Source organism: Rana temporaria, chromosome 1 (assembly GCF_905171775.1).
Source record: "Rana temporaria chromosome 1, aRanTem1.1, whole genome shotgun sequence".
NCBI lineage: Eukaryota > Metazoa > Chordata > Amphibia > Anura > Ranidae > Rana > Rana temporaria.
In genome coordinates, this window is record NC_053489.1 from 523,484,278 (window position 1) to 523,512,132 (window position 27,855).

Sequence of the window (27,855 nt, forward strand, 5' to 3'; positions counted from 1 at the left end):
CCTCGCCCAGTTTTAAGCCTCAAGCACAGCTGTTTGTTTCAGTTAATAACTGTGTCAACCTACATATGAAATTGATGATTATTAGTACCTGCTTGGTATCATTAATTAATCATACACCTGACTCTAATCCTAAATTCCTGACTTTGTGCAAGTGAACAAAATGTGTAAGTATAAGAATTGAAGCTGGTTTAAAGCCAATGGGTAGTCACACCAGATATTGATTTAATCTCGATTTTGCTCACTTTGCATTGTAAACTGATAAAAATAAACAATTAGAATATATATTTTTGAAAGCATTCTTACTTTACTGTGCAAAAGTTTTAGGCAGGTTTGAATAAATGCTGTATTGTATCTATACTGTACACTGTGCAGGATGCCACAAAATGGGTAGTTTCAACTAATATAATAGTATTTAGGATTAACTCAACACTGATGAAATACTGTGGCTGTTAAAGAGGTTGTGTACCTCCATGGGGACGTTGTACCTATAGGTGAGCCTATAATAACGCTTACCTATAGGTACTGTAAATATCTCCTAAACATGCACAGTTTAGGAGATATTTACCTTGTAGTGTGCCGATGATGTCACTAGCGAGTGCCGTGACTGGTGGCTCCTGTGCTCATGCGTGGGAGTGACGACACGCAACACCGGACAGTCACAGAGCCAGAATCCGTGGCCCCGGAAGGAAGAGGGGCGAAGATGGATGCGACCTTCAGCGGGGACAGCACAGGCTGCAAGTAAGTGGCTTATAATGTGTTAGTATGCAATGCATACAAGCACATTATGCTATCATTTTCAGGGAACCAAAAAGGAAGTAAAACCCATCAGGGTTTACTTCCTCTATAAGCTGCCAATTCAGTCAAGTAAATTGAACTGGAAAATGGAGCAAAAACATACAGTATCAAAAATGCCAGTTTCTGTACTATTTACTTTTAGGAAATAGTAGATTTACCAGGATCTAAAACTGACCAAAGCTTAGCCTGAGAAAGCTTAGCATGACCTAGCAATGATTAAAATACAGAAAATATCTATGGTTATTTTCTTGTTATGTTGAAATAATGTCCAAAGGAAAATACAGCGGATTAAGCTTAGGACCCTGGGGAATACTTACCTCACTATGTGGGTTCCTTAGAGAGATCTAGCCAGTTGCAATTAGTTTACCTCTGAGTTGTGCACTTATGTTAATTTCTCCTGAACCCCGAGGGGTTGGTTAACATAGCTGACAATGTTGTGGTACAGGCAGTCCCCGGGTTACAAACAAGAAAGGTTCTAAAGATTTGTTCAAGTTTAATTTGTATGTAAGTTGGAACAGGATTTTTTTTTAAGTGTAACCCCAGTCAAAATAAATATTTATGTTTTATGGATAGCATAGGAAAGGGTCAACACCCATGTAATGTTTGTTTTGCTGTCTATGCCCCTGTTTAGAAGATTGCACCTCACTTTCTGTCCCTGAGACAATAGAATTTTGAACATTTTGGGTTGTTGTGGAAACAAGGACCATGATCCTAGGGGTAGATTCCCTCTTACTTCTTGTTCTCTCCCTCCGTTGTTGGATGTTAGTAACTCAGGGACTGCCTGTACTTGGCCTCTTCCTACTTTGGCAACACTCATGCTGGTGGTATGACAAGCTCCAAAGTCTGAGGTTTGATACTATTAGATTATTGATCTTTGGTAATGTTACAAATGTACATTCTCATCTCTATTTCTATGGATGTTTTTAACTGTACCTGAAGAGCTTTATATTGAGTTATCTGGAATTGCCTCTGATTCTTTTGTACCTTTTTGGAATAAAATCAATAAGAAAAATGAAAAAATTAAATACTAAAAGGATGAGATACAAGAATGCCAGATGGATCCAGGGGCAACCCCATTATCCATCATTAGTTTGTTCGATGTTGCATATTACAGCTGTATATAGCAGGTTTGAATGGGTGTTTAGCCACCCACAAATGGCAAGCAATGATCTGCAGGAGCAGGTGAGCTTGTTGTATGCATGTAGAGTGATAGCTTTTACCAGAAAATCCAAGACTTGACCAGTGGATAATCTGGTGTGCTAATGAGCTCTAAAGCCATCAACGTTATATCTGGCAAGGTTTCCAAGACAAGCCTATATCAACACTGCTGCAAATTTTCTCACAGAAAATTTCACTGAATCCAGCAGCAATTGAAAATAGTAGCAATTAAATAATGCTATATACAGGCGGCCCATGGATTACAGACAAGATAGGGTCTGTAGGTTTGTTCTTAAGTTGAATCTGTCTGTAAGTCGGAACAGGTATATTTTTAGTGTAGCTCCAGCCAAAAAACTATTTTTACGCTTTTTGAAAAGCATAGGGAAGGGTTAACGCCCCTGTAACATTTGTTTTGCTCTCTATGGCACTATTCAGAAGATTTCACTTCACTTTGTGTCCCAATGACAATTGGATTTTGACATTTTTGGGTTGTTGTGGAAACAAGCCTTGGTAATAAAGCATCAGTGGAGGTACCTTTTTCCCATAAGAACTCTAACAGGAGTGAATTTCCCTCCATAGGGGTAGATTTCCTCTCACTTCCTGTTGTCTCCCTCCATTTGTAAGTAGGAGTCGTTTGTAAGTTAAATGTTTGTAAGTCGATTATTTGTAACTAGGGGACCGCCTGTACTGTAGAAAAGGAAATAATTTTTTTTTTATCAATAACTTTTTATTGAAGATAAAAAAAAAGGAGTACATTTCTTACAATATACAAAACCACATGATACAGCATGAGGAGAGATAAAGAGACAAGGCACAGGTAGGTCTGCTTTCTTTTTTGTTTTTTGCTACATCAGTGCAGATAGTAACGAATATGGACCATCTTCACGGTCCTATACAATAACAGGCACATAACTGAGGTTGAGGATGCCATATCATAGGGACATATGTTATCATGTTGCAAAACTTTAAACATGGAAGGGTCATGAAGGTACTCCCAATAGGAGGGAGAGAAAAAGAAAGAATGGAAAAAGAGAGAAAGAAAAGGGAAAAAGAAAAAAGAAAGGAGGGGGAGGGGGAGAAGATCAGCGGATTAGCTCAGTTACCTAGTCATGGTGGGTCCTCCCGAAGGTGCCAAGGTTCCTAGACAATGTCGTGGGCCTCTAATCTGTCCTGTATCCTGTCGGTCATTCTCTCCATCAGCTCCACATCCTTGATCCTGGCGTGCAAAGCCTCAGGGGTAGGGGGGAGCGGTTTTTCCAGTTCAGGGCAACCAGACAGCGGGCAGCTGTGAGGACGTGGCCTAACAACTTTTTGCAAGGTGGGGAGATCCTCAAGGGGGATAAGCCCAAAAGGAAGAATTTGGGGGACATGGGGACCTGAGCGTCTAGGAGGCGGCTCAGCAGTTGCTGCACCGCGGTCCAGTAAGGCCGGGTACAGACGAGCAAACATGTACGATGAAACCAGTCCGTCGGACTGTTTTCACCGTACATGTCTGCCCGGGGATTTCTGTATGGTGGCTGTACTCACCATCATACAGAAATCCGCGTGTAAACAATACGCGGGGCGTGTCCGCGCCGTCGCCGCGACGATGACGCGGGCGTCCCTGCCAGTTCAACGCTTCCACGCATGCGTCAAAGTCATTCGACGCATGCGAGGGATGGCGGGCGCTCGGACATGTACGGTAGGTCTGTACAGACGACCGAACATGTCCGAGCGGGCAGGATTTCAGCGGGCTGTTTTAAAACAAGTCCAGAAATATTTGCCCGCTGGAAAAAGGCCCGGCGGGCAAATGTTTGCTGGAATCCTGCCCGCTTGGGCCTACACACGACCGAACATGTCTGCTGAAACTGGTCCGCGGACCAGTTTCAGCAGACATGTTCGGTCGTGTGTACGGCCCATAAGGGATAATCAATGGGCAGCTCCAGTAGATGTGAAAGAGGGCGCCCTTGTCTCCTTGGCATTGCCAAAGGAAATAATTGTTTTTAAACTGCAATGCCAACCTTGTTATTAGACTTTCAGAAACATTTTTTATGTTGAAGTCATAACTATAAAAATTTCTGAAGTGTTCTGAAAGCTTTCTGTGAATGCAATAATATCTAAATGTATAAATGCCTATGTACATAGACATAATTATCATGGATAGGTAAGTTCATTTATTAACAGGCTTATTTAAAACATCTGCAAATGAGGGATTTCCATTGAAAGAAACATGTATCTGAATCAGAGACTTGCACATGTTTTTCCCCTAGCTCGAAATGTTGTTCCCAGGAGACGCTCGACAGTCTTAAATTGCAAAGCCTAAGGTCATTTGTAGCAGCATTTCAATTAAGATAAACACCATCAGGAAGAATATACCAAATTTTTGGATGCAGGGCATTTTCTACTGAGCCTTTGATTATAGCACAAAAAAAAAAAAACAAATAACCTTGGACCTTCAAGTGTATACTGTTTCAGGTGATGTTATTCTACATGGCGTAAGAAAGCCTTGACAAGCTTCCTGATTGCCGACAACAATTCTTGCAGTGTAATGGTCTCTGTAAATATTGTACTGGGTTGGGTTCTATATGCTACTGACTTTAGAACTAAAAGTGTAAAAGCAAGCAAAGGTCCATATGGCATGGAACTTTCTGTTGGGTTGAAGTGAGAACTTGAGAAAAGGCAAGAACAAAAAAATCTAAATACAATATGATTCTCACGCTCAGTGCGTAGTTAAACAAAAACGTAAAGTTTATAAACCCCATTATTTAAATCGGTCCTTACAAACCACAGACACTGCACACATGAATGTCTGGATAAACAACATAAAAAAGTTAAATATAAAAAAGGATGCGCTGTGTTTTTTTTAGGAATTATGTGAAACACAATACATAAATAGTGGATATGCCCCACTGACACATGCTAAATGCCACAAATTATAAAATCCTTATTGCATGTGTACCACTGATGCCGGAATTCTTTGCAAGATTAGATTTTCTGCATATTTTTGTCTTCTGATTTACCAAAACCATGTAGTGCAAGGGCCTGCCTGCTTGCATACAAATTGAAACACTTGCCTTCATATTATATGGTTTTGGTAAATCTGAAGACAAAAATCTGGCACTGACATCATCACCCATACATACCTGGATAAGCAGGATTCTGTATTGTTATTAGCGTGTCAACATTCCCTTTTTGAGCACATTTTTGTTTTACTAAAGTGACAGTGTTTAGTGGTACTGGACTATAGTCCTCTTCTTTCACTGTGACAAATATGCTGCTGCTATAGTTAACCAGTACATCACCAGAACAGAATTGTCTGTTTGCTGGCATGATTAGCTAACCACTCTGGCTTAATTTCAAGCAGTTTGGACCTCTTAAACCAGGGGTCTGATGTTCCGGTAAGCGGACAGTGTTTGCATTGGTGGTGGAGCACATGCATTTACAAGGATTGCTGGCACCAGTGGTTCACATGCACATTTTCACTTAAAGCTGAAGTGGACATTTTGCATGTGTCAGTGGCTCAATTTTTTTTTTCTTCTACTTAACAGAACATATAACCACTTGATTAATTTCCTTAGAAAACCTAAATATATAACCATAGGTGTGCACAGCCTATTGCATTAGGGTGTGCACCCCAAAGTTCAAACACACATGTGTGTGCATATATATATATATATATATATATATATATATATAGGCCAATGGATGGTGTTGGTAGAGCAGTGTACGATGTCGGCAGAGCAGAGGTTGGTGTCAGCAGAGCAGTGGACGGTGTCAGAAAGGCACAGATTGGTGTCAGTAGTTTATTAATTTTTTTATTATTTATTACAATATTTTTTAAATAAATTTGTATTACAGTTTTTTACAATAATTTTTAGGAGCCCCATTGGAGGGCTTTGGTGAAATGTCAAGGGTCTAAACAGACCCCTTGATGTCTCACTTTTGAGACAGAGAAAGGGACTGAGGACAGAGATTCCCCAGTCCCTTTCTCTGCAGTCAAGCAGCAGGGGGAATCTGCCCAGCACAGGGTTATTAGTAGGGTTGTCCCGATACTGATACCAGTATCGGTATCGGGACCGATACAGAGTATTAGCGGGAGTACTCGTACTCCCGCTAATACCGCCTATACTAAAATAGAATACTCCCCCCCCCCCCCCGCCGCAACCGCTGCTGCGTTAATCACCGCGGCGCGGGGAACATTACAGCCAGCGTTCGTTTGAATAGCTGTTTTCCCCGCCGCACATAGACACTCCCCCTTGGACGGATCTGTCCAATCGCGAGCAAGGGGGAGTGTCTCTATACACAGCGCGGCGGGGAAAACAGCTATTCAAACGAACGCTGGCTGTAATGTTCCCCGCGCGGTAATTAACGCGGCGGCATCACAGTAGGTACGGGGGACATGGCTGGATATACGGGGGACATGGCTGTATATATGAGGGACATGGCTGGATATACGGGGGACATGGCTGGACATACGGGGGACATGGCTGTATATACGGGGGACATGGCTGGATATACGGGGGACATGGCTGGATATACGGGGACATGGCTGTATATACGGGGGACATGGCTGGATATACGGGGGACATGGCTGGATATGGGGGGGACATGGCTGCATGTGGGGGGACATGGCTGGATATGTGGGGGGACATGGCTGGATATGTGGGGGGACATGGCTGGATATGTGGGGGACATGGCTGCAATATGTTTGGGGACATGGCTGCGTATATGGGGGACATGGCTGGATATGTGGGGGGACATGGCTGCATATGTTGGGGACATAACTGCGTGTGGGGGGACATGGCTGGATATGTGGGGGACATGGCTGCATATGGGGGGACATGGCTGCATATATGGGGGACATGGCTGGATATGTTTGGGGACATGGCTGCATATGTTTGGGGACATGGCTGCATATGTTTGGGGACATGGCTGCATATGTGGGGGACATGGCTGCATATGTGGGGGACATGGCTGCATATGTTTGGGGACATGGCTGCATATGTGGGGGACATGGCTGCATATGTGGGGGACATGGCTGCATATGTTTGGGGACATGGCTGCATATGTGGGGGGACATGGCTGCATATGTGGGGGGACATGGCTGCATTTGGGGACACATTTAAAAAAAAGTATCGGTATCGGCGAGTACATAAAAAAAAGTATCGGTACTCGTACCTAAAAAAGTGGTATCGGGACAACCCTAGTTATTAGGGTGTGCCCAAGCACACCTGGCACACCCTGTGCACACGCCTGTATATAACAGGGTGTGAATTGTTTAATAATGCAAATAAAAATGTGAATTATGTGAAACACAGTACATAAATAGTCGATATGTTATAATTATTTAAGTAACTTGCTTGTGCAGACTCTGAATTTTGTTAATCTCCAACTGTGCCCCATTAACTAATTTGTGTCTAGCCTACAATTAAGGTACCAAGGATTAAGCATAAAGGTAAAAAACCTTCTGTGCTGCAGCATCCCCCCCATGGTGGAACATGGACCACAACACCACTTCCTTTACCGAAAACAATTAGCATGCTCATTTTACATGTAAGTCCGCATTATCCAAATGTGTGATCTAGCATGTATTTCACATGAAGTTCTCCTAAAAACCTTCAAGGCTATTCTGTTATTCTTTATGTATGAGAAATGTAATTGAAGTGGTCAGTATTTTGTCTTTTAGGACATGAACATCTTCAACATGACAGTCTTTTGCATGGTGATTTATTATTAACATGTGTCTCACATTAGATTGTACAGTATTTCTATCAGTTTCAAAATATCGAAATATCTATTCTCCTAGATTATTACCTAGAAATTTAAACATTCCTTTGTATATTGCAACATAGGCTTAGTACATTATAAATGGCTGAAAGCCATATCTCACAGAAGATCTTCTCTTATCCTTTTGATCATAGCCATTCTCTAGCCAATCACTGTTCCACAAAAACCTTTGGTTTCATGGCCAAGGCTGCCACAGTAGCTCTTTTAGTAGCTGATAACAAGCCAGAGGTTTGACACAGCGAAAAAAAGGTCAAGTATAAACCACTGCCTAGTGGAAACAATGTGAACCATGTAACTATGAAAGGGTTAGTTATAATAGCGGACTATGTGCTTATTTACACTACATATTTATCACTAAGGGCCAACTCTGCTTTTTAATATACCCATGGATTAGAGCCCCCTTCACTAAATGGGTTAATTGTTTGGCTAGGGGAGGGGAAAGTCCCCTTCACTATTCAATACTCCGGGTTGTTGATCCTCTATTAAAAGACATGTAGGTAGATTCAGTAAGAGTTAGGCCGGCTTATCAGTAGATAAGCCAACCCAACTCAGAATCTACGCCGACTTATGTTTAAGTGTATGCTCAAACAGAGATACACTTAAACATATCTAACATACGACGGCTTGCGCCGTCCTATCTTAGATTGCAATATTTCGGATGGCCGCTAGGTGGCGCTTCCATTGCGGTCGGCGTAGAATATGTAAATGAGTTGATACGCCGATTCACGAACGTACGCCGGGCTGCCGCAGTAGATTTATGCCGTTTCCGTAAGGCTTTATCAAGCCTAAAGTTATTCCATCTATTAGATGGAATAACAATGTTAAAGTATGGCCGCCGTTCCCGCCGCGTGATTCGAAATGTTTACGTCGTTTGCGCAAGTCGTCCGCGAATAGCGATTTACGTCGTTTACATCCACGTCGAAATCAATAGGCCCGTGTGGCGTACTTAGCCGCAATGCACACTGGGAAATGTAGGCACCCGGCGCATGCGCAGTAACAAAAAAACATCAAAAAAAGTAAGGTCAAGCCTTATTAACATTAAACACGCCCCCCTTCCACACATTTGAATTCGGCGCCCTTACGCCCGCCTGCTTTAGGCTACGCCGCCGTATATTAGCAGGCAAGTACATTGAGAATCATGTACTTGCCTCGCTAACTTACGGCGGCGTAGCTTAAATTCCTTAAGTTACGCCGCCGCAAAGTTAGGTCAATGTTACTGAATCTACCGAATTGTGCCTGGCTGCTGAGCTCTTTCTCCTAACCCCACAGTCAGGACCAGGCCAAGGCAGGGAGGGGGGCAACTAAAGTGGAAAAGTCTAGACAGAAGTGACAGTGGCAGAGAGGGAGCCAGGAAGAGGTGAGGGTTGTGCTGTGCTCCCCCCTCCTGTCATAAAAGCGCTCCACAATGCAGCAGATAACACAGGATCGCTATTACACTGGAATGTACATAGTTTAACTACCTACCCCATCCATATTTCCTGCTGCCGGAATATGAGCACCCCTTGGAGGACTCAGGCCTTGTACACACGGTCGGACCAAACAGATGAGGATGGTCCAACGGACCGTTTTCATTGGTTCACCGCTGAAGTGGCCTGATGGTCTGATGTGCGTACACACCATCGTTCCAAAAACCGATCGGGTCAGAACGCGGTGACGTCAAACACACGACATGCTGAATAAAACAAAGTTCAATGCTTCCAAGCATGCGTCGAGTTGATTCTGAGCATGCGTGGGTTTTGAACCGATGCTTTCTGTACTAACCATCGGTTTGGACCGATCGGGCAGCGGTCCATCGGTTCGGTTTTGAAGCATGTTTTAAAATTTTGGACCGAAGGGCTATACACACGGTCGGTTTGGACCGATGAAACTGAACCTCGGTCCATTCTCATCGGTTTTGTCCGACCGTGTGTACGGGGCCATAGGTGGTGGGTAATCAAACCGTGTACGTACAGTCCAAAGTAAAGGCGATCCTGTGTCATGTGCTGCATTGATGAGCACTGTTACGACAGGAGGGGAGAAGCACAGCATAGCCCGCACCTCCCCCTGGCTCTGTAGCGATTTCCTGCCTGTAAGTTGGGGGGGTGTAACTTGCAGGTGGAGAAATGGTACTGGGAACATAATGAGGGGAGGGGGTAACAATCATTTGTATAAAAATTAGAAACTCTGGCGCGGTCTAATGGACTGGAAGGGAGAACTGCAGAAGTACCTGTGGATCTGATCCTAACAGAAAAAGTGATAATAATAAAAAGGGTGGTAGCTGCACTGTGGGGGGAGGGATAGAAGAGGAAGGGGAAAGTTCACCCACGATCCGTTTCCCCTTCCACTTCTATCCCTTCCCCCACAGCGCAGCTACCACCCTTTTTATTAATATAACAATCATTTGTACTTGGGATGAAGGCTTGTGGAGGAGGGGGGCTATTTGTGCTGGGAAGGGTAATTTGGATGGGAATGTGTGTCAGGATGAGGAATGGGGGGATTTGGACAGGGGATTGGGGGGATTTGTGCTAAGAGGGGGTCTGGGGAATTGGACCCCCTGTACCCTGCCGTCATCTACCCTACGTCCTCCATCCTGCTGACCCCCTGTACACTGCCCTTCTGACTCCTTTTCCTGTGCCCTGGTGATTCTTTTTCCCTGCCCTTGTGACCCCTCTTCTCTGCTATACTGACCTATTTCCTCCATCCTGCTGATCTCTGTACACTGCACTTCATACCATGTCCTCTGCCTTGCAGATCCCGGTCTTCTGCCCTCATCTTCTCTGTTGATCCCCTGTCCTACTGATTCTTGTAAACTCCCCTGCTGACCACTCATCCTCTGCTTTCCTCCTGTACACTGCACTGCTGAGCCACTGCACACTGCCCTGCTGACTCCCTGTTCTCTGCCCTGCTGATCCACTGCATGCTGCCCTGCTAACCCCTGTACACTGTCCTGACAAACTGCACACTGCAAGATCCTGTCCCGTTTCTATCCCTGGCTTTGCAGATCGGATATCGCTGCTAAGAGTGTGTCTTTGATGTTGGAAGTTATTACATGAAGGTCCCCAGGCTCAGTGGCTGGCTGGAGTAAGAGTACGCGTTAGGCACGAGAAGTGCTCCTGCTGGGGGTGCAGAAAGCATGCATAGAGGCCTGGCATCTCTAGGCTGCGACCAGAATAGCTCTTGCTCCTCAACCTCAGAAGAGATGGGTTTTAATCTTTCTCCTGAAGGCCAAGTAGTCCGACTCTCGTCGGATGGTAGTTGGTAGTGCATTCCACAGCCGAGGTCCCTGGACTCGAAATCTTCAATCTCCTTTGGACTTGTATCTGGCTTTGGGTATTTGGAGTAGGTTTTGATTTGTGGATCGCAGAGTGCGATTTGGGTTATGGGCTTTTATTTTTTCGCATAGATATTGGGGGCGTTGCCTTGAATACACTTATGCGTTAGGCAAAGTGCCTTGAAAGTGATTCTGTCTTTTACTGGCAACCAATGAAGGCATCTCAACGAAGGCGAGATTGATTCCCATGATTTTTTCCGGTCACCAATCGAGCGGCCGTATTTTGAACGACTTGCAGACGAGTGATTTGGTATTTTGGGAGTCCTAGATAGAGGGCATTTGCATAGTCAAGTCTGGAATTGATAATAGTTCCCACCACGACTGCAATGTACTCTTTAGGAATAAAGGGGATGAGTCTGCGTAGTAGGCGCAGCAGATGATGGGATCCGCTGACTAATGACTATTTGTGCATCCATTGTCATGCAGGAGTCGAAAATTACTCCAAGACGTTTGACTTTGGAGCTAGGGGTGATAGGTGAAAAAAGCTTTACAAAAAGAAAACGAATGCAGCAACCACGTCTAATGATTGGTAAAGCTGCAAAATAGTAACATTTTGGTTTTGGGTTCAACACCACTTTAAAGTTCTATTAAAAGCAATATATATATATATATATATATATATATATATATATATATATATATATATATATATATATATATATATATATATTTTTTTTTTAAATAACAGACATATCATAATGCAGTGGTTTTGCACGGAGAAGCCCAAATCATCCTCTTCTTGGGTCCTCCACTGGTGCTCCTGGTCCTTCCAGCCGAGTGCCCCCAAATCAAGCAGCTTGCTATGGGGCACTCAAGCAGGCTCCCTCCCGAGCCACTGATCTGCATGTCCATTCCAGTGGTGGCCTGTCCACATGGGGGTGCAGCCCCCTAATCTACATGCAGGGCACTGGACGCATGGATTTCAATATTTTTTTGACGAACATGATTAGAGCCCGAGGCTTAAAAAAAGGATGGGCTCGGGGACCAGAGCACTGCTCCCTGAGCCCACCCCATCTACCTTTGTCTGTTGGCTGCCCGGGGCCCCTGGTTGCTGTGCAGGGTCCCTGGTGGCTGTGCGGGGCCTTTGAATGCTGTGCGGAGTCCCTGGTGGCTGTGTGGGGTGGTTGTTTGGGGTCCCTGGTGGCTGTGTGGGGTCTGGGTTGGAGAGGTAAGCACATAGGAGAGTGGGGGCATCCCACACACACACACATACGTAGGTCACACACTCTGCATGGGGCAGGCACAGATAACAGTTAACTCTTCAAGTAAGCGAAGGTGTAGTGGAGAACCCACTCTTCTCTGAGCAGGCGGCATCGTGTCAAACCTGATTCTACCTTTGGCTGACAGGAGAAAGGAGAGGGGGAGAAACACAGACAGACTGCAGCTTTCCTCTCCCCTGTCACAGCTCCGCTGTCAAGTTTTCTAGCAAATGGAGAAGCGATGTCAGCGCTTTACCAATGGGGGGTGGCAGCTCGACGGCACCCACTAAAATTGCTTCCTGGTGTCATCCCTCTGGCGGGTGTCACTCTGTGTGCAGTCCACCCCTCGCACCCCCATAGCGAAGCTACTTGTCTGGAATTCAGCTGTACTACCCTGATGATGGCCCAGCGTGCGGGAGGTGGGGGGAGGGTGCAGATCCTAGGCCTGGGCCTTGTCGACCTAGGCCAAAACACAGCACTGGATACGTGTAATACTTTATATTTGATGCAATCCTTAGGAGGTTTTACACTATCCAGCGTTTTATATTGATCTGGCTGCACGATCATCGTTTGGGTTGATGCTCGGGAGCTCTTTCTGAAGTGGTTCCTGTGTACATCCCCTGCTGATGACCTTTACCGGGACATATTTATTAAGCCTGTTTGACTCTTCGCAATAAAAGGTCTAGACTCTATGGTAGGAGGCCAACCTATTGTGGTGGTTGCGTGTTCACTTGATGAAGGGATTGGATAACCTATACTATAACCATAAGGATTTTTAGTTTTCACCCAATGCAAAGATGCTCTTTTGAATACAAGAAAAAATTGTATGAAAGTAATTGATGTGTTCATCAGTAGTGGACAACACATAGTTTTTCAGTAACTTGAAAAAGTATTCACACCCCTTGAAATTTTCTACATTTTGTCATGTTACAATCAACAACATAAATGTATTTTATTGGGATTTTATGTGATAGACCAACACAAAATGGAAGGAAAATGATAAATGGTTTTCAACATTTCCTACAAATAAATATGTGAACAGTGTGGCATGCATTTGTATTCTGCCCCCCCCGAGTCAATACTTTGTAGAACCACATTTCACTGCAATTACAGCTGCAAGTCTTTTTGGGGATGTCTCTACCAGCTTTGCACATCTAGGAGAGTGACATTTTTGCCCATTCTTCTTTGCAAAATATCTCAAGCTCTGGCAGACTGGATGGAGAGGGTCTGTGAACAACAATTTTCAAGTCTTGCCACAGATTCTCAATTGGATTTAAGTCTGGACTTTGACTGGGCCATTCTAAGATATGATTATGCTTTGATCTAAACCATTCCATTGTAGCTTTGGCTCTATGTTTAGAGTTATTGTCCTACTGAAAGGTGAACCTTCTCTCCAGTCTCACGTCTTTTGCAGACTCTAACTTGTTTTCTTCAAAGATTGCCCTTCATTTGGCTCCATTCATCTTCCCATCAACTCTGACCAGCTTCCCTTTCCCTGCTGAAGAAAAGCATCCCCACAACATGATGCTGTCATCAGTATGTTTCACGGTGAGGCCGATGTGTTCAGGGGGATCTACAGTGTTAGTTTTCTGCCACACATAGTGTTTTGGTTTTAGGCCAAAAAGTTCAATTTTGGTCTCATCTGACCAAAGCACCTTCTTCCACATGTTTACTGTGTCCCCCACATGGCTTCTCGCAAACTTCAAACGGGACTACTTTTGGCTTTCTTTCAATGGTTATCTTTTTGCCACTCTTCCATAAAGGCCAGATTTGTGGAGTGCATGACTAATAGTTGTCCGTGGAAACATTTTTCCCACCTGAACTGTGGATCTCTGCAGCTCCTCCAGCGTTACCATGGGCCCTCTTGGCTGCTTCTCCGAATAATGCTCTACTTGCCAGGCCTGTCCTTATAGGTGAACGGCCATGTCTTGGTGGGTTTGCAGTTGTGCCATACTTTTTTCATTTTCCGATAATGGATTGAACAGTGCTCTGTGAGATGTTCAAAGCTTGGGATATTTTTTTATAACCTGACCCTGCTTTAAATTTCCTAACAACTTTATCCTTGACCTGTCTGGTGTGTTCCTTGGCCATCATGATGCTGTTTGTTCACTAAGTTTCTCTAACAAATCTGAGGGCTTCACAGAACAGCTGTATGTATATTGAGAATAAATTACACACAGATGGACCCTATTTACTAATTAGCTGACTTCTGAAGACAAATGGTTCCACTAGATTTTAGTTAGGGGAATCAGAGTAAAGGGGGCTGAATACAAATGCATGCCACACTTTTCAGATATTTGTAAAAAAAAAAAAAAAAAAATTAAAACCATTTATCATTTTCCTTCCATTTCAAAAGTATGTGCCTCTTTGTGTTGGTCCCAATGTGCCTCTTTGTGTTGGTCCCAATAAAATAAATTTACTTTTTTGGTTGTAAAATGACAAAAAGTGGACATTTCAAGGGGTATGAATACTTTTTGAAGGTGCTGTAATGCTTGGGCCCGGTTCATACCAATGCATGTTTTAGTGCGTTTTCAGTTTTGCAGAAACACACTACAGTCCATTTAACATGGTTTCCTATGGGTCACGTTCACATCTATGCATTTTATGGAAAGGGCCAGGGATTTTTTTCTGGTTTTTGGTTCCATAGACTTCAATGGATCAAAAACGTGTATTGAAAAATCCAAAATGCACCTGGAATATGCAAACTGCAACCTACATTAGGTGTAAACCAGGCCTTATAGAATTATGATTTTTAATATGACTTTTGAGTCAGCGTTTAACTAAAGCCAAAAAAAGTTAAATTATTAGCATATTGAAAGGAAACTGAAAAATCACAATTAGGCTTTTATATATATTTTAGAGTCTATCTGCTTGGCAGGACAACTATGCTTTTATTATAGAGAGAGGAGACAACCCCTGTCTCATTTAAATCAATAAATATTAACACAGAGTCAGAAGAACTCACTTGAATAATATCCCTTACTGGTACTGCCTCTACCTCCTTGTAAAAGTCCCCTTACCCTACAGAAACCACAGAGAAATATGGTGACGCCTGTCTTCTGCCCAGTACAAGGAGAGAGGGGCCAAGATTTCTCTGTTAAACCAAGAGTTTTACACAAGCTATAAGATTCCAACATTACTTGCATTATAAATATTAAAACTCTAACAAAAAGTGGTTTTAGGACAACCTTCAAACACTGGTACCATTTAAGTAAAAAACTAAGAAAACAAACATACAATTTAGATTTAGAATTACAAATCGTGTTTTATTTTTTCCATTCAAACTTACTTCATCCCACACTTGAGCTAATGAAAGATTGTCACTGAATGAATACAAAATGGTGAGCTGTACCATTAAGGAGACAAATCCTGGGCCCAGAAACAGGAAAATGGGTGCAGCCCACAGACAGATCACAAATCACAAACAAATCTTTATGCAATACAGACTTATGAAACAATACAGTATTTTTTTCTTCACAAATATAGCTTCACAGAATTCTCCACAGCAATCTTGTAGAAAAGTAAGACTAGGTAACAACAATTTTTTTTTAGTTTACATTATTACTTTAGACCTGTTAAGGTGTATTAAGCCAAACAGGGTTTACAAACTATTTTATAAACATGATTTGGTTCTAGAACTAGCAGGAAATAGTAACCCGGACTGACTGATCTAGAAAATGTAGACAAGAGTAAAATATGACTGTGGTCCTTAGATATACAACCTATAACATAAGAAAAATGCATGTCACCTGTTAAACATTTTAAGATGCCTTGTATGCACTGATATATATCAACGTCAAATACAAATGTAAAGAAATACCTCTATGAGTGAAGCAACATCAGCTCCACTGACTTCTTGGATTGATCTCACTAGACAGTGCCAAGTGCACACAAAAGCCATAAACCAGAATTGAAAAATTAAGGCCTTTCTTTGGGAAACTTTTATTAACTTAACAAATCTAAAATGCAGAGGCTGAATCATGCACTGGCTCTAGGCTTGTTGAGTTTACCTGTCATGATACCTGCTAGTTGCCTGGCAGTTATGGTGGTCCCATGAGTCCTTACTAGAACTAGTATGCAGAAAGGCTGCATACTTCTTATAGGTCAGGTAACAAGCATTTTCAGTAGAGGAGGTAAGCAGTGGTAGCCTTCAAGTTTGTCTCATGACCACTTTCCTTTTAAAAATAAAAAAGATATTATACCAATTTCTACTTTATGGAGTTAATTTAAGGGAGAACTGGAAAAATCAGAGAAATGAAAAACTGGTGGTGCCAACAAAATAAGTATTCTTACCTGCCAGCAAATATAACAACAGGTAGCTGATTAGTCACTATAAGTAACATCTCCGCTCTAATTTTGCATTTTATTTTTTAAATGAGTCTTAGAAGTATTAATTTGAATTTTCTGCATAATAAATGGTAGCTGTCTGTTCCCCAAAAAGAGTGTACCCTGCTTTATTTCTATTGGCCTCTCTGAAAGTTTCAGTAGAGTTTGTTAAATTTAAGCTGGTCATCAAAACCCTTCCAAGTTATCAGTCATGACGAGCTGCCTCCAGGGTAAAAAGAGGCTGAATGAACTGCACATCCTCCTACTATGCAATTTGATTGACTGGTAACCAACAATATGTCAGACCCCCAGCAGTACTAAGGCACTTGGATGCATGCCATAATTCAACCAAATGTGCAGCACAGGGGGAGTGTGCAGCAGGGTTTTGATGACCATCCCAACTTTAAGACACCTCTGAACTAAGTGAGCAGCCATGTCCCAGGGAATACTCTAAGGACCATTATTTTGTATGGATGTTCTGCTATTTATGTAGAGAATCACATTGCCTGTTCACAATAATTAAATAATAATTTTATCAGAAGAATTTCTAATGTTTTCCTAAAACTGCTTGGGCACTCAAATGCATAAATTACTTCAAAATGTATCAGTTCCAATAAATGATTATAAACTATAGTTTTTACAAGTCACTTGACAATATTTCAGTGCTTTGATATTACAATCATTAGAAAACAAAGAGAAAAGTACTGTAGAATGGCATAAAATATAAGAAAGGTAGCAGTTTAAAATGCCCTTGAAAAAACCCTTATCCACTTAGTTAAAATCAAAATCAGAAAAATGCTAAGCCTGGCTGGCAGTACAGCCAGCTGGTATTATTCAGTCACCATTTGAAACGTGTTTCCCAAATACACAGATGAAAATAAACTTCTCCTTAGGACTAAAAATATATATTTATTTATATATATTTGTTTTACTACAGAATTCCAGCAGCCTTTACGCTTCTGCTTGTTTCTCATCACCACAAAAAAAAGCAAGGTCTACAAAAATAGCAATTAACTCTAAAAATAGTTTGCAGATTTGAATTTCATTGAAATTACATTCAGATGTAATAGAGCCATTTATAAGGACCTATGCAGTGGCAGATGGCTGGGACAGCCTGCAGGAAGGGAGATGTATCAGTGCATCAATTCGCTATGTTCCCTGGTATTAGTATCTTGTCTGATATTCATGGTGCCAGCGGTTAAAGTCATTGTAGAATAGTACAATACTTCCAGATGCCATGCCAGTAATAATGCACCTAAAATGAAATGAAAACACAAAAGGTAGTTAAACAGCATAGAACATTTTAAGAAATCATATCTCAGCAGATAAAAATAACCGGCTATTGTTTTTAGTATCAAAATCCACTTGGTTTAAAATACTTTGCTTTTCCAGTAAATAGATTTGACTACAACATCATTTAGGCCAGCCATACACAGAGAAAATTGATTTCCTGCATCCACGGGTGTTGCAGTGTTGATGCGGGAATCCCTCCTGCCGGGCCAACGTCTTCTCCAGGTGGGAGGGGGGGGAGCTGTACCCACTGGGAGAAGACATTGATTAGTGTTGGCGGCTATAGCAGCTGCTAGCGATAATTGCAAGAAAATCCGGCAGCTGGTTGTACCAAAGTTGATCAATCGATAACTTGGTACATTCAGCCTGTCCATTCACTGTTCAAATCTCAGTAGGTTCCGCCGAACTCTTCTAGTTTCTTTATGTACACATTACAATCTTATTTTCTGTGGCATATATCCCAGACAAGGATTTGAGAGCCTACTGTATGCTAAACAATCAAATAAGAGCAAATGTTTCATTAACCACCACCCACAGTACATTTATGTCATTACTGTGACGTCAAAAAACATTGTTATGGCAGCAGATAACTCCTATGACCCCGGTATCCACATGTTCTTTGGGCGATTGTCTACAAAATAAAGGTGGTCCCAGTGGCGGATTCACAAGATCACTTTTAGAGGCGGCAGGGGAGGTGCAATCCCCCCACCGCTTTCTGGTCGTTTCCCCGCTTACCGGAGAGATTGAAGGCGTAAACGATCCAATCGGCTGTAGGCAGGAAATTAAGTGAGGGCAAGATGGCTTCCTCTCGACTCTATGACCTTGGAGGACTGGACCTATGTTTAAGGTCACTTCCGCCTCATGGTCTTAAAGGGCAAATTTATTTTGTTTTGTTAAAGGGACAATTTTTATGTTTTTTGCTTTTAAAGGTAAATAAGAGATCTGGGGTCTTTTTGACGGTTTTTATTTTTTGCGCTATAAACAAAAATAGAACGACAATTTTGAAAAAAATTCAATATTTTTTACTTTTTGCTATAATAAATATCCCCCAAAAACATATATATAAATTTTTTCCCTCAGTTTAGGCCGATACGTATTCTTCTATCTATTTTTGGTAAAAAAAATTGCAATAAGCGTTTATCGATTGGTTTGCGCAAAATCTATAGCGTTTACAAAATAGGGGATAGTTTTATTGCATTTTTATTAATTTTTATATTTTTTACTACTAATGGCGGCGATCAGCGATTTTTTTCGTGACTGCGACATTATGGTGAACACTTCGGACAATTTTGACACATCTTTGGGACCATTGTCATTTTCACAGCAAAAAATGCATTTAAATTGCAATGTTTATTGTGAAAATGACAGTTGCAGTTTGGGAGTTAACCATAGGGGGCGCTGAATGAGTTATGTTTCACCTAGTGTGTGTTTACAACTGTAGGGGGGTGTGGCTGTAGGTCTGACGTCATCGATCGAGTCTCCCTATAAAAAGGATCACACGATCAATGCAGCCGCAACAGTGAAGCACGGGGAAGCCGTGTTTACATACGACTCTCCCCGTTCTTCAGCTCCGGGGAGCGATCGCGAGAAGGCGGCTAGAAACGAATAGCCGTGCCCTCATCCCGGATCGCTCCCACACTATTTCCGACCGCTGCCCTTTCCCGGGGGGGTCCCGATTGGACCCCCGACCCGCGGAAAGGCAGGGACGTACATGTACACCCATATGCCTGTACGTGCCATTCTGTGGACGTATATATACATGCGGCGGTCGTTAAGTGGTTAAGTAGCGTAGTTTGTTGCCATTCCACGAGCATGCGCAATTTTAAAACATGACATGTTAGGTATCACTTTACTCAGTGTAACATCATCTTTCACATAAAAAATAATAATAATTAGGCTAACCTTACTGTTTTTTTTTTTTATAAAAAAAGGGTATTTTTTAAAACAAAATTGCGTTTGAAAAACCACTGCGCAAATACGGTGTGACATAAAATGTCACAACATTTTATTAAAAATAAAATAAACATAATGTTTGGGGGTTCTAAGTAATTTTCGAGCAAAAAAGACTAATTTACATTTTTAAACAAAAAGTCCAGAAAATGCCTGGTCTTAACTGTAAAAAGGTTCCTAAACAGACTACACACATAACAGAAATCATTGTTCCGCTGCCAGGTGATGACATTCTCTATATAATAAACTATACAGACTATCACACTTGTAGTTTTTACCTTTGGTCATAAGACAGGGCCATGGATCGGATGCCAGCATCACAGCCTGGATAGGCAAATAGTTGCTTCATGTCACACACTTGCCATACCATGAGAACTCCACTGTCCCCTCCTGTGAGAAGGTACTGTCCATCACGACTCAACAGGATTGCCTAGAAGATAAAACAAAATATGATTTACCAAGGGAAATTAAATGAACACACTTTAGTGATTATTATACACAGATATACCACTAATACAAGCTTTTTATAAAACCAACATTTTGAAACATAGTGATGTTAGGAACAGTTCCTTTCGTGTTTTAAAGTGAATTTAGAAGTCGGACATCGAGCATTGTCACTTTAATTAGCCATTGCTCACACAAATTCCGCCTCAACTGTACATGAACTTTGCTTTGATGGGTCTTCTGGTTGCCTGTTCCAGCTGAGATTACACTAGAGGACTGCTGACTATTGACCATATGCACATAAAACTCCTATCTGTTAGAAGTTTTGGTCAGAAATCTGAGCAAACTTAATGTCCCTAATCATTACTGGTTTACTACTTATCTATGTAAAGATGTCTGTATCTTATATATTGTAGTTATGTTTGAGGAAGGTGGTTTAAAGTTCAAAACCTACATCATCATTTTTTCCCAATCTTAGAAAATTTACCTGCACTAAAAAAAAAAAAAAAAAAAAAAGAAGAAGAATTTTTTTGAACAGTAGGTTGAATGAACCTGGAACAGGCAGATGTAGCTTAGGAGGTTGAATGCACTATTCAATGAACTTTAACCGCTTGCGACCAGCCGCCGTCATTATACTGTGGCAGGTCGGCTCGTTCCCGCGAACCGCTGTAGCTGTACGTCGGTCCCTTTAAGCGGGATAGCTTGTGCCCCCCCTGCCCAGTGTGGGCGCCGATGACTGTCAGCCACGAGCAATCGGGGACACAAGAGGCAGAACAAGGACGTGTGTGTGTAAACACACACATCCCTGTTCTGAGAGGAGATGCAGATCGTGAGTTCCTACAAGCTGGGAACCACGATCTGTCATCTCCTATAGTGAGTCCCCTCACCCCACAGTTAGAACACACATTAGGGAACACAGTTAACCCCTTGATCGCCCCCTAGTATTAAGTAAAAAAAAGGAAATATGGACAGCTGCACTCCAAAAAACCTTGATGGTTGTCTTTTATTTAACAAGGATAAATGCACTACGAGACACAGCACAAAATGCAGGGATGTACAGTGTTTCGCACTATTAACTAGTGCTTAGTGATACTGCTATGACTAAGCACTAGTTAATAGTGTGAAACGCGTCAGCTGTACATCCCTGCATTTTGTGCTGTCTCTTGTAGTGCATTTTTCCTTTTTAAATAAAAGACAACCATCAAGGTTTTCTTGAGTGCGGCTGTCCATATTTCCTTTTTTCTACTTGTTGCCTTGTGCATTGCCAGCACCCTTGATTTCCTGAGAGGACACTGTTCATCCTAACACAATCCACCTGGAGCGGCAACTCGCGCTCTCCCTAGTATTAACCCCTTCCCTGCCAGTGACATTTACACAGTAATCAGCGAATTTGTATAGCACTAATCGCTGTATAAATGCCAATGATCCCAAAAATTTGTCAAAAGTGTTCGATATGTCAATCATAAAAAACATACATTTTGTTTGGGTAAAGCGTTGCACGGCCGCGAAATTGTTAGTTAAAGCGACGCAGTGCCGAATCGCAAAAAAATGCTTTGGTAATTGAGCAGCCAATTCTTCCGTGGCTAAACATTTTTTTTTTTTTTTAAGATTCTCAAACTGATGTCTAAGCAAGAGGAATGCACCTGAAAACATGCTGCATTTGCCTATCCACCCAGGCACTTACATAGTCTTAAGAGAGGATGATGATTGCTTTGCAAGTGTCAGCATCCTGGCAAAATAGAGTTTTCCCCTTGTTGTGAAATACCAAAGCAAATTAATCACACTCATTATCTGGTTACACAGAATTGGCAGATGAAAAAGAGGATCTCTGAATGATGCCTGTAGCTGCAGGCATCATTCAGATATCCCCACTGAAAGTCAAGGACGTCAAAAGACGGCCTTGGGCTGGAAGTGGTTAAAAGGGACCGGCGTACACCTACGGCAATTTGCGCAGCCGAGCCAACCTGCCGCAATTATACTGGCCGGCAGTTAATAAATGTTTTTTTAAATGCAAGCATTTATGTACCTGACTTTCTTCAGCTATCAGCATCTTGCAATCCCTGTCTAGTAGAGCTCAGGCTGGCAGAAATTGAAGGAACACAAAGAACCAGTCAGTTGTGCTGCGGTGCTCATATGCAACAAGGAAAGTTCTGACAGTAGGAATAAGCAGAGTGACAGAGAGATGAGCCCAACAATTTGTTGCATCTCCATTTACTGCCCAGTCCCAAGATAAAAGGACGACAGGACCTTTTAAATGTTACTTTATGCAGGAGAGAAAAATAGGGTCTATGGTCCTGTCAGACGGGGCTGTGTAAACCTCAGGAATGGATGAACAGAAATACCCGTGGAAGGTAAAAGGGCTCTATTTTACAGTATGCATTTATTTTAGAGTATTTAGCAGTTGAGTTCAACGTCAAGGCAGGGTTCACACTGTCTTTAGCCGCGGATCACAGCAGGGGTCCGATGCATCCCTGTTCTCTATTTCAGGGAGAAATTAAGTCTGAATTTCTGCCCAAATTCAGCCCTGAAACGAAGTTAAAGACGCACAGGACTCGGTGCAATCCACTCCGCGGCCGCCCCGCAGATGTGTGAAAAGTCTCCATTGAGAGCCGGTCACACTCTCCTGTCATGCAAATTGGATGTGGGAAGATGGGCATCTAATGCGCATAAGTGTAACCCAGCCTAAAAGATTTTCACTATACACAATGGTATGTCAAGATCCCAGAATGTTACATAGGAACAAAACACACCAGCTACTACATACAAGCTGAGTTTTTAGTGTTTGGCAGATTCCTCTTAAAGTTATATTCACCAAGCGGCATGAAATATAGGAAAAAGTCCTACTAATAAATCTTGTAGAAAGGCATCGTGCTAGATAAAACAATGCATTTATGCCACTAAACATATAACCCAGCTCGAGAGAAAGCACTGTAGCCTTTATGTAACAGAAATACAGGCAATGTATATTACCTAAGCTAAATCAATACTCATTTTGCTCCCTTGTTTGCAGTGCTGAAATCTCCTGAGGCAATTTCGGAATTTCAGTTATTACCATGACAAATAATTATTTGTTACACTTAGAAAATTCATCTGAAGAAAATCCATTAACCTTCCAGCCACGGTTCACTACCATTTTATACTCCGAGTGCTTTATGAGAGGAATACTATAGTAAGCAAATTAAAGCCATTAATCTTTAACCCTTCTCGAACCCGAGAAGGTGATTCCTGAAATGTCTTCATTAGATTAAAGCCATCTATTCAGATTATCCAATTTGTCCATGTGTCCTGATAGGTCAACAGCTCTTCCTCTTGAAGCTGAACCTACTGTCCATTGCTTCGGGCAGATATATTTTCTAATACACATGTCTAAAGAAAGACTTATGAAGACATAAAGATGACAAAAAAGGCATTTCATAATGGAGATGTTTATTTAACCAGTAGAAACGAGTTTGGGCATAGTCACTTGTGGGGCTAGCTTTGCCTGCCTTTGTGACTATACAAAATGGCTCACAATTCGCTCATTTCTTGAGATTATTAATAACAAGGATATAAGTGGAGGTGAAATGCTTTTATGAAGCTTAAAGGCGCTGTGCACCCATTCACACCACTAATTCTCATTTCTTCTGGCAAAGGGAACTCCTTGAAGTAAATGTCTTTTCTGTTACTAAACACAAAACAAGGTCATTTCTGGATTCCTAATGTATACATTCATGCTACAGTACAGAGGCAACAGACTTAGGACAACCTTGAAATGATAATAAACCCATAACAGAAAATAGAATATACTGCAGCTGATCAATCGTTGGGACAGCAGCATAGTCAGTATTTGTATTTTTGGAATAAAGGTTTTACATTAATAAATAAAAGCTGGCCATTGTAAGCAACCCCAGTGTTAAATGGTTTGGCTCATTCCTGTAACTGCTACATCTGCAGGAGAGCTTGTTTTTTGAAAAGTAACAAGATCACTACGTGAAAATAAAAAGATAGAAAGACTAAAATAAAAAACGAATGCAGCCATCACATCTAAGAATTGGTAAGCTAGAATATAATAAATGTTGGATTTTGGGTTTAATACTGCTTTTATTCAGAATGCAGTAATAGCTGAAATGATGTGCAGGCAGAACTTGCTACTAGTATAGCAAAAGGCAAACATTTCGCATGCGTTTACTCAACAAGGTCAATACCAACTTTGTGTGGACTACTTCTTTAAAATGTATGTATAGCTAAAACCTATCTAGAGTAGAGAATGGTTACTCCCACTTTCTTTTCCTTAATTTTTTTTTTATAAACGTTTTATTTATTAATTAAGACATTTGCATACACAATATAAAAAGATAGCAGGTTAAAATGCAAGATGTTGAACCTAGTTTTAAATATAGTAAATATGAACAAAGGAAATGGGTTAATAAATGTCCATGATCAAAAAAGATAGCTCAAATAGGTGCAGTCTAGAAAAATGGTAACGTGTAATCCAGAAGGAAGAATTACAGTTATATTTTGATGTTTGCATCCCATTGGAGAGATTTCCCTTCACTTCCTGTCCTGCAGACACCATAAAGTAAGAGGAGATATCTTAAAGCAAGGGTAATTTTCCATGTATCTTCATTGGAAAACTTTACCTGGAATTCAGCATCAAGCAATCATGCAAAGACACTGATGTAGCTAATCTAATCTGCCTCTAGTAGCTAATCTACTAATCTTTACACGTAAAAAAGTGTGCAAAAAAAAAAAAGCATTTAAATATGTCAAAATCACATCAAAACGTACTTTAGGTGATACACCCCAATAATAACTATAGGTGCTCACTATACTTTCACTTATCAAACCTGTAGAGGAAGGAAGACAAAGAAAATGTTTACACTACATCAGCTATTTGAAGTATGGGGATTTTTCTGAATTTAACCTATAGTCTCTTTATTTCAGGCCCTTTAACCTCATTTTCAAAAAAAAAACTTTGTTGTTTTTTTCCCCATATCAGCACATTTATACATTAAGTACATATACTAGAAAAGTGACCTTTCTGGGAGAAAAAAAAATCTAATATGCAAAGCTGGTGAGTCAGTAAATCTCCAAGCAGACTGCATAACATCAAGTGACAGGGGGAGTAAAAGGGTGAAGATAAGAGAAAACTGAAGAAAGAAAATATATTCACAGACATCCTCAGAGGGAGTGCAAGCCAAATCTAACACAGGAAAGATAAGCTATATGGCTCATAGAAAATGATACCTACTAAGAACTCCAAATACAAGAGTAGTGGGTACAAGAACAGAATTATATGCCGACAAGGAAAGCAGATTCCCACTCTCTATCACTGTAAAGAATAAAAGGGGGGTATCCGATATGCAATATTAAATACATTTTTTTAAATCGATACAAATCAGCTCTACAATTGTCTACAAGCGATTTATCAAGAAACATAGCCTGAAGCCTAAAGATGTACAGTAAAACCTTGGTTTGAGAGTAACTTGGTTTGAGAGCGTTTTGCTAAATGTTTAATACATTTTGCCTTGATATACAAGCGATGTCTTGATAACTGAGTATAAAAAAAGAAATCTATATGTAGCAATATGGTTATATTTAATGAAGGTACGACATTTAGCAACTTATTGCTACACTTAGAGGTGCCTCTCTTCACTTTTATACCCTGTAATGCTTTGCTATACAAGTGCTTTGGATTACAAGCATGTTTCTGGAACAAACTATGCTTGCAAACCAAGGTTTTACTGGTACATAGTATGATGGACAGATTATGTATGCATTATACAAATTGTTTTTCATAAACTTTGTGTTTGTGTATACTGTAAAGCAGCCAATTCAAGCCTAAAGCTGGTGGAACAAGAGTATTTGATGACTGACTAAATCCAATTAGTCATGTGATTGATCAGATGTAGTTGTCTGCTTACACGTGTAGTGACTACAGATATTGTATTTTCACAGGAAAAAAGGTCCTGCAAGCAGCATCCTTGGGGCATTGCGTGAGCGGTGAATACACCACTCCTAAAACTGCCATTGAAAAAAAAAAAAAGTGTTTTGGCAGTGGCGCTTTTAACCCTTTTTCGGCCGCTAGTGGGGGTTAAAAGCGCTGCTAAAATGACGGTAAAGCGCCACTAAAACTTACAGCTAATGCCCCCTCACCCCAGTGTGGAAGTAGCCTGTAGCTTACCATAGATGGCACACATTTCATCTGATTAATGCTGAGTCATGGGTGGCCCTCTCAGCACGATCTGGCTCAACAAAAGTCAAGTGCAAAATTTTCAGTGGTTTTGTGTAGAATTTTGAAAAAAATGTATGAGTGCACATCTTTTTGCAAGTAAAAAAATATCATTTTTTTTCTTACCTGGAAAGCATTGCCTTCAGGATCAGCAGATCGCAGGTGCCATACTGGACTCCTGCAGACTAAGTGTAAGCTATGTGCCTGTACCTGGTATGGGAAGGCAGTCACACAGTGACAGGCAGACAATCAACTACCTAGAGCGCTCAATAGTTCCCTGGTAGCTCATTGAGAACTACAAGCCGGCAGCTGCAAAGCCTGTCGATAATTGTAGTTCTCCCATTCACAGAACTCTGTGAAAGAATGACCCAATCCAAGCAGGTTCATCCGAGTTTGGGGATAAGATCCTTGGCTTGCTGTCACTAGAGGTAGCGGATCGGGGAGCGAATGCAAAACTGCGAACATGTTACATGTTAACCCTAAAAACTGTGCAACATGTATGATGTTTCCAAAGGTGAACTTATACTTTAAAAGATGCAGTCACTGTTTGGGTATTCAATCCATTTTTTTTTCTTGCTCAGCCCACCGAGGATAAAGATGACCAACCCAAAGAAATGCCAGTTTTAAAACAACCTTTTTCACTTGGATAATACAGAGGTAAACATAAAATAGTAGCCACCATATAATGGACTTAGATGTAATTATTTGGCCAACTCTGTGTATTAACCTCTTCCAGCCCCCCCAGGCGGGTTTTTACTGCCACATTGTGGCTCTTAATTGCTGGGAGGCCGTCTATATACGGCCTCCGGGCCACTGGAGGGCGCGCGAGCGACGCTGCACGCGTACGCCCGCCACGTCAGTCAGGGGCCGATGCGCGTGCCTGGCGGCCGTGATGTCCGCCAGGCACCCGCGATCGGCGGTCACGGAGACAGGGAGGTGGAGCTCTGTGTGTAAACACAGAGCTCCACGTCCTGCCAGGGAGAGGAGACTGATGGTGTGTCCCTTGTACATAGGCACAACCATCGGTCACCTCCCCCAGTCACCCCCCTCCCCCCACAGTAAGAATCACTAATTGGGGAATACATTAACCCCTTCCTCGCCCCCTAGTGTTAACCCCTTCCCTGCCAGTCACATTTATACAGTAATCAGTGCATATTTATATCATTGTTCGCTGTATAAATGTGAATGGTCCCAAAAATGAGTCAAAAGTGTCCGATGTGTCCACCGTAATATCGCAGTCCTGACAGAAATCGCAGATCGCCGCCATTACTAGTAAAAAAAATAATAATAGTAAAAAAAAAAATGTCATAATTCTATCCCCTATTTTGTAGACGCCATAACGTTTGCGCAAACCAATCACTATACGCTTATTGCGATTTTTATTTTTACCAAAAAAATGTAGAGGA

The 27,855-nt window shown here is 41.7% G+C and overlaps 1 protein-coding gene across 3 annotated transcripts in view; it reads right to left on the minus strand.

Annotated features, from left to right (window-relative positions):
• Nucleotides 1-15,473: 15,473 nt before the first annotated feature.
• LRBA (LPS responsive beige-like anchor protein) overlaps nt 15,474-27,855 on the minus strand; it is a 789,979-nt gene continuing 777,597 nt past the window's right edge. For all 3 annotated transcript variants that reach the window (XM_040331890.1, XM_040331889.1, XM_040331891.1), the window contains 2 exons: nt 20,073-20,224; nt 15,474-17,809 (listed from right to left, as the gene is read on the minus strand). In XM_040331890.1, coding sequence (XP_040187824.1) covers nt 17,719-17,809; nt 20,073-20,224 — 243 coding nt within the window. In that variant the 3' untranslated portion in view covers nt 15,474-17,718. The remainder of the gene's footprint in view (nt 17,810-20,072; nt 20,225-27,855) is intronic.